General features: G+C 37.7%; 1 protein-coding gene across 1 annotated transcript; it reads right to left on the reverse strand.

Moving 5' to 3' along the window:
- Nucleotides 1-861: 861 nt before the first annotated feature.
- bag3 (BCL2 associated athanogene 3) lies at nucleotides 862-5,833 on the reverse strand. The gene is made up of 4 exons (XM_065296724.2): nucleotides 5,520-5,833; nucleotides 3,239-3,547; nucleotides 2,716-3,000; nucleotides 862-2,621 (listed from the first exon to the last, which is right to left on the reverse strand). Exons 1-4 carry the CDS (start codon nucleotides 5,709-5,711, stop codon nucleotides 1,923-1,925), a joined length of 1,485 nt encoding a protein of 494 aa, XP_065152796.1. The 5' UTR covers nucleotides 5,712-5,833; the 3' UTR covers nucleotides 862-1,922.
- Nucleotides 5,834-6,623: the final 790 nt, after the last annotated feature.

Below are 6,623 nucleotides of genomic sequence, written 5' to 3' on the forward strand. Positions count from 1 at the left end.
TTGCTGATGCTACGTCTGAATGGTTATAACAGTTTGTATTATATCAAATTCGGTAATGTGATTCCGTGGGTCAAATATTTATTTAAATCTAGATATTTAATGATCCTCAGGTGTTTGCACAATTATGTAGTCTTACTCTAGATGTCAGGTTAGGTTTTCTAAAATGTCTTGTGACTCATTTGCTTGAAATCCAGATGGTTCTTCTCAGATGAATGCTTTGGCATGTTGAGACCTGGTAGAGTCTGTCATAGCTTCATAGATGGACATACTGGTAACTGGGAATTTTGCATTTGTTTGTAAAGTTGTATTATATAGTTTATTTCTGTACAGAAATCACAATAGAATTCTTGATTGATTTACACCGACAAAGTTCAGTCTTAGTGTGCATGATATCATAATGCTATATCCTGTAATATGTATCTTAAACAGGGGCACACCTGGGTGCCTCCACAAACTTCCAATAACTTTTTTATTGAAATGTTATTGTTTAAATAAAATCTTATTTTTAATTACTTTAAACAAGGCAAAACAAGGATTAAAATAAGTTAAAACGACTCAAATCAAGATATTACTTTTTTTTATAACAAAATAAATCTTTCTACTATTCCATGCTCCAGAATATCTTACAGGTTAGAAATTGTGAGTGCGGGCCTTAAAGTAAAAAAATTTGAGATCCACTATAACATTGATATTACTGTATAATGACATGACAGTTTCAGTGTACACAAAAAATGTTCCAACATAAGCAGATGATGTCACCGGATGCTCCTTATGTGAGTCATCTTATGACTTAACAGCCTCTAGGCACAGTTCATATCGTTCTTTCAAACCATGGTTGTAAATAAGAATCATGCAACTTAATGTCTGCAAAGAGATTTATTTTAGTTTGTTTGCAGTATTGGTTATGTGACCATATGCGTACATTTAAACCAACTGCAAATAACCAAGCTGTGAACACTGAACATTGCATACTATTTCACAAAACATTATCTGCAACTGGTTTTGCTGTATTATCACTTAATCAAAACCGGTAACAGGTTATCGCAAAAAAAGCCTCACAACAGTCATGTGAGACACACAGCACTCTGTCTTGAATACTTTAAACTGAATTGTGCAAAGTAAGTTTTTTAGTGCACAAATTGTTAGCCCCTGTGGAGCAAGTACGAGTTAAGTTGCCTTGGTCAAGGGCACAACAGAAATAGAACAGGAGTGTTATTTCGGTACCTGTCTAACACTTGAACTCCCCCCACACACTTTTAGACTTACGATAAGTGTTATTTATTTTCTTTAAAATACTTCATTTTTATAGAGAACTTTCTTCATATGTGGATTTTGGCACAGAAAAATAGAATAAAAATATATCATTATTTGTATCACTATCATTCATCAAATAAGCGTTCAGACCATCAAAGGCAATTCTGTCTGGAAAGTATCTAAACAAGGCATTCATTTAATATTAAACATAATGGCCTTCTGATAGTCTAAAAACAAAATGAGACCTTTTACACTTGACCTTAACTCACACATTAAAAATAATTGTATTAATATTTTTTTCTTGTGTACTACAGAAACAACATAGGATCTTAGGGAATATTCAAAAGTCTTTTATCATTCATTCTGCATGGTACAAAATATTTCTGAAGATTAAAATATTTTTGTATGTTTCAAGGCCTCAAATATGTTTTCTAATAAATGTGTTACCACTGTGTCTGTGCTACAAGACACTGGCATGGCAAATGCAATAACAGCAGCATCACAGAACAGCAAACATGATTGCACTCAGTAAACAAATCACATGTTAGATTATTGGCAACAGAAAACTTCAACTGTTTGCGCATGCAACTAATAATAATAATAATAATAATTGCCCAAGGAAAAACAACAAATGGGATTTGATTAGTGTCCTTCTCAGATTTGTGCAATTATGATATCTCCTTAACATTCTCTGTGTTTGCCTGGCCAATCATACTTGGCTCTCCTTTATAGGTTGAGTTATTAGCCTCAGGCCAGATGTCACCAGCCGGTCCTTCTGAATGATCACCAAACATCTCCAGTTCGTCAAGAATGGTCTGTACTCTGCGGACGCCGTCCCTCCGAGCCTGGCGCACATCTATGCGACCTTCCGGGTCTACAGAGTCCAGAGCCAGCAGTTCTTTGGTCAACATCTCCTCCAACAACAAGTAACGCTTATCATTCTTCTTCCCATCAAAATGTTTAACCTCATGTGCTAGTTTCTCCACACGTTCCAATATCTGCTGCACTTTGATCAGGCCTGGGTGGTTCAAATCTTGTTCAAGAGTCTCCTCGGGCTGTGTGGGTGGAGGCTGAACCTCTTGAGGTGTCGGAGGGGCAGATGTTTCCTGGGGTTCTGGTGTTGAGGGAATTTGTATGGTAAAGTTAGATGTCTCTGATACCGGCGATGGTTGCTGTACTGGTTGTTGTGCTCTCGGTTGAGGTATTTGTGTAGGTTGTTGTTGTTGTTGTTGTTCTGGTACCGGGTGATGTGTGGGCTGCAATACTTCGCTCTCTCTATGAATAGGGAAGTCAAATGAATGTCCTCTGACAGTTTCTTCAACTTCAGCTTTAGGTGGTACCGCTGCGTGCCCAATGTGTTGCTGTATCTGGCAATGTTAACATAGATACAAATATGAGTCAACATCACTCCTAAAAAAGGACTTATTTATATGTTGATTAAGACGCTATAAACAGACTTACATAGGGTCTCTCTTCCATGATCTGAGACCTGACCGGTGACTGAGCCCTTATGGGGACGGGGCTAGGACTGGATGTGCGATTTTGCTGTATGTGAATTGGCACTTGCTCACGGTAGATTGGGACTTTTTCTCGCGTGGGATAAGAACTTTGGTTAGTCTGGGATTGTGAGACGCCTTCATGGATTACCGGAATGGAAATGTAGCCTGATCGCAGGCCTGTATTGCTGGTTCGGGGCTGTTGATGAAGGCTACTGATTTGTTGGTGTGTCACCTGTGGTTGATGAACCTGATGCAAAGAAAAATACAACATACTTCTTTCAGAAATAGCCACCATACTCTATTTTTGACTATCAAATTTAACAAAAAAGTCATTAGACCCTGGGTTTAAACACACCAATATAAGAATCAACAATTATGTAAAATACTTCAGTGACATAGACCGTAAACACAGAAAACCAAAAGCAATGAATGCACTGTCTAACAAATACAATGTTATGTCTAAAAGAAATGTGTAGGAATTATACCTCAGGTCCATGTGAGGCAGGTGAGCAAGACAAACATGTCTCTGATGGGGCCTGCACTGGTGATCTAGGCCGACAGTGTGATGCTGGAGTTGGGGAAGGAGTACGACCATCTGCTCTTAAATTTTGCTGCACTACAGGATTGATGTAGGAGTAACTTGGATACTGCTGCAACCTGGGTTCAATGTTTTCATGAGAGACTGGGATGGAGATATAGCCCTGGCGTAGTGTTGGCTGCCTCATCTTTTGACTAAAGGTTTTGTGCAGGTCCTGGGGAGACTCTGAGGTCATACAAGGGCCATTCGAGAAAATCTGAAACAAAAACAGTTCATATTTGACTTGGAATGCATTAAAATAACTTAAAATATATATTTGAGTTGTATCATTGTTAAATTATTAGTGTTAGATGCAAATTTTAACACCAAAAAGATCCAAACCTCCAAAATGTGTAGAGGTCTTACAGTATATGTGTATGTACACTGTTCAACACTGGCTACTTGTTGATGTATTGAGTTCAAAGGTCCTGTCCTGCTGAGGTATTTAGTAGCTATGTGCCAGTAGAAAACAAATTCGGAAAGTATGTAGTTGACTGAGTACGCTTCAATTCCCAATCACGTCATTACAAAAATCATTGGAAAATACTTTGAAGTGCACCAAAGAGTGATTTGATGTGATTTACTGTACTCTAAACTTGTTAAATATTTCATATTAGCTTCACATCACTGTCAATTTGTAGACTTTTACAGCCAGTCATATTCAGTTATCTGCAAATAATGTTAGTGCCAAAGAAATATTTTTACATATTTACAACAAGCTCAATCCTAATAAAAATCCAGATTTAAGCTGCAGGGTAGCTATCTTCTCTTCTCATCTGTTTGACATGTAAAGGTCAGTTTGCCCTCTCAACAAAAAGGCATTAAACATGGACCACAAGTGGGTAAAAACTGTGCATAGCAACTGGTAAGTGATTGTATTGGCTTACAGGGTAAACCCTTCAGTATATATGCTATCAATTGTAATGCTATGACTCACTCTAGGTGTGTGTCACAGGCACGCTAGCATTTTTCAATGAGTTCTTTGCTGTTGACACGGTGGCTTAAAATATTCTTTGTGAGGGGGAGGACCTGCCTTGCTCATCAATGTAAATCGAGGTACACAGTAAACATCCAACTAGTTAACTTACTTCCCTGACATTAAACTTTAAAACATCAATTATGATTTTAAAACATCATTTTACACTGTATGCATTTGGACGATTTTATCCAAAGCGACATAATGCATTCAAGCTATACATTTTATCACTATGCACGTACCCTGGGTCAAACCCATGACTTTTGCACAGCCAATTTGATTTTTTACCAAGCGCGGAATTGAAACACATCAAATACATAGGTGCAGGTGTGTTAAAGTGTATTTTAACACAAAAAATTTGAAATGTCTAACAGAAAAATTGTTAGCGTCTATGCGACCCTACGCCCTTTGCCATTTTTGCCATGGACGCCAAGAGTTGTGCCTAGTTTATCTCGCGGCAGCTGTGTCCTTCCAGCAAATTCTTGGTGACACTAACTTCAGACAAGTGTTGATCTATCTAATGAAAGATGCCAACTGGCACACCCTTGTGTCCCCCCCTCACATTTGTACAACTAGAACTTCATGTGTTGACACATTTTGTGCAATCAAACTTGGTAACATTTTATCTTCCTGTGTGCCCAGCTTCAACTTTCAAACCCATTTACTTGGAATGACAGAATCCATGAGTGGGTGGATCTCTCTCAGATCCCATGTAAGGGAAACTTTCAGGGACGTGTTAGTGCTGTGCAGGTCCATCGATGTTGAGAACAAGCGCAGTCTGCGTAGTTCTCAAGGCTTTAAATAAACATTGTGGAGTCACAGTGGCATCACATATGACTGCAGTGCGTCACACACTAATCACTCCGGCTGAGATCATGACACAAATATATATCGTCAGCCTTTTACAATGAATGCAAATCGCTATTTCAAATGAGATGACAGGGATTTGCGCATGAACTAAAGCGAATATCATGTGCATGGTTGCTCTTCCTTAGACAGTCCGTGTCTGCTGAAGTGCGGGGTTTTTTGTCTTGAGTGCCCACGCACGCAACAAATTGTCTTAAAATCTCTGTAAAATGTCAGAACCCGCAGAAGGCAATCTACTAAGCGAGCCACATAAAGACCTCGTTATAAAATCGTCTGTGCGCAATCTATAACGACACGAATTGACAGCGCAACTTCCAAAAGCAAAATCAACATATTTCTGTCTTACCTTTTTCGTGTCATGCCTTGGATCATTCCACGTCGTTGTGCGATTGTTGTGATCCACAAAAAACGGCCACCCTGTCTGCGGGTCGATTTTGATCTCCCACCCGGGTGGTAGAGGATCGTTCGTTGTCATCGTTTCGACAGGAGACGGTGTTTTCATACTCTGATATTGATTCGGTCCTGAATATTGTGCCATTACAGCGCCTACAGACGCTTTAATGGGTCCGTTTGATGACGTATACTTTCAGTGGGGATGGGTTTCTCGAAGCAGCAAGGTCCGTCTGAAGACTACCGAGAAACTTCTAGTTGGGGGTTAACTGTTATGCCCACGTGTGTGACCAAAAATTACCCCTTGACCGTACAGACAAAGATCCGCCCCCTTCTGATTTATTGAACCGAAGCCACTTGTTGCACTTACAGACAGTGACACATTTCAAAGCTTAAAAAAATGATAGATTCAAACAGTCAAAGTCATTTAATAACTTATGACTATATAATCCAAATATTGGAAAAAATGCTTTTAATTATTACAAGACTAAACCCTTGATTATTAATGTATGTGTAGAGAAAAGAGGATAAAACTTTGTTTTATGCATAATTAACTGTTATTACTATAATAATTACATGTAACATGTGTTACATGTAACATGTGTAACAAAGACACCTTAAAATAAAGTGTTACCAAACTTTGTTGTATTTGTTAACATTAGTTAATGCATTTAACTAACATAAGCAATTAGCATTTATTCATTTTTGTTAATGTAAGTTAATGCAGAAACAATTAATTGTGCCTTACTTAATTTTAACAGTAAACATTTTGCTTTTAAAAAGCATTACTAAATGCTAAAACTAGCATGAACATAAATGTTGTGGAAGTATTGTTTATGGTTATATTGTAAAGTGTTATCGAAAAGGGATCTTCCCAAATAAAATGTGGTAAATTTTGCCCTAAAAATCTATAACACAAAACAGGCCACATGAAAAACTAATATGCTTAGTAAACAGTAGTATATTATAGTAATTACAACACTTTGTGTTTCTTACATTCTGTAGAATTAATACATGTATAAACTTAATAACTTAATAAATAGTGTTGTATACCTCTATA

The sequence above is a fragment of the Paramisgurnus dabryanus genome, chromosome 20, assembly GCF_030506205.2.
Source record: "Paramisgurnus dabryanus chromosome 20, PD_genome_1.1, whole genome shotgun sequence".
NCBI classification, from domain to species: Eukaryota; Metazoa; Chordata; class Actinopteri; order Cypriniformes; family Cobitidae; genus Paramisgurnus; species Paramisgurnus dabryanus.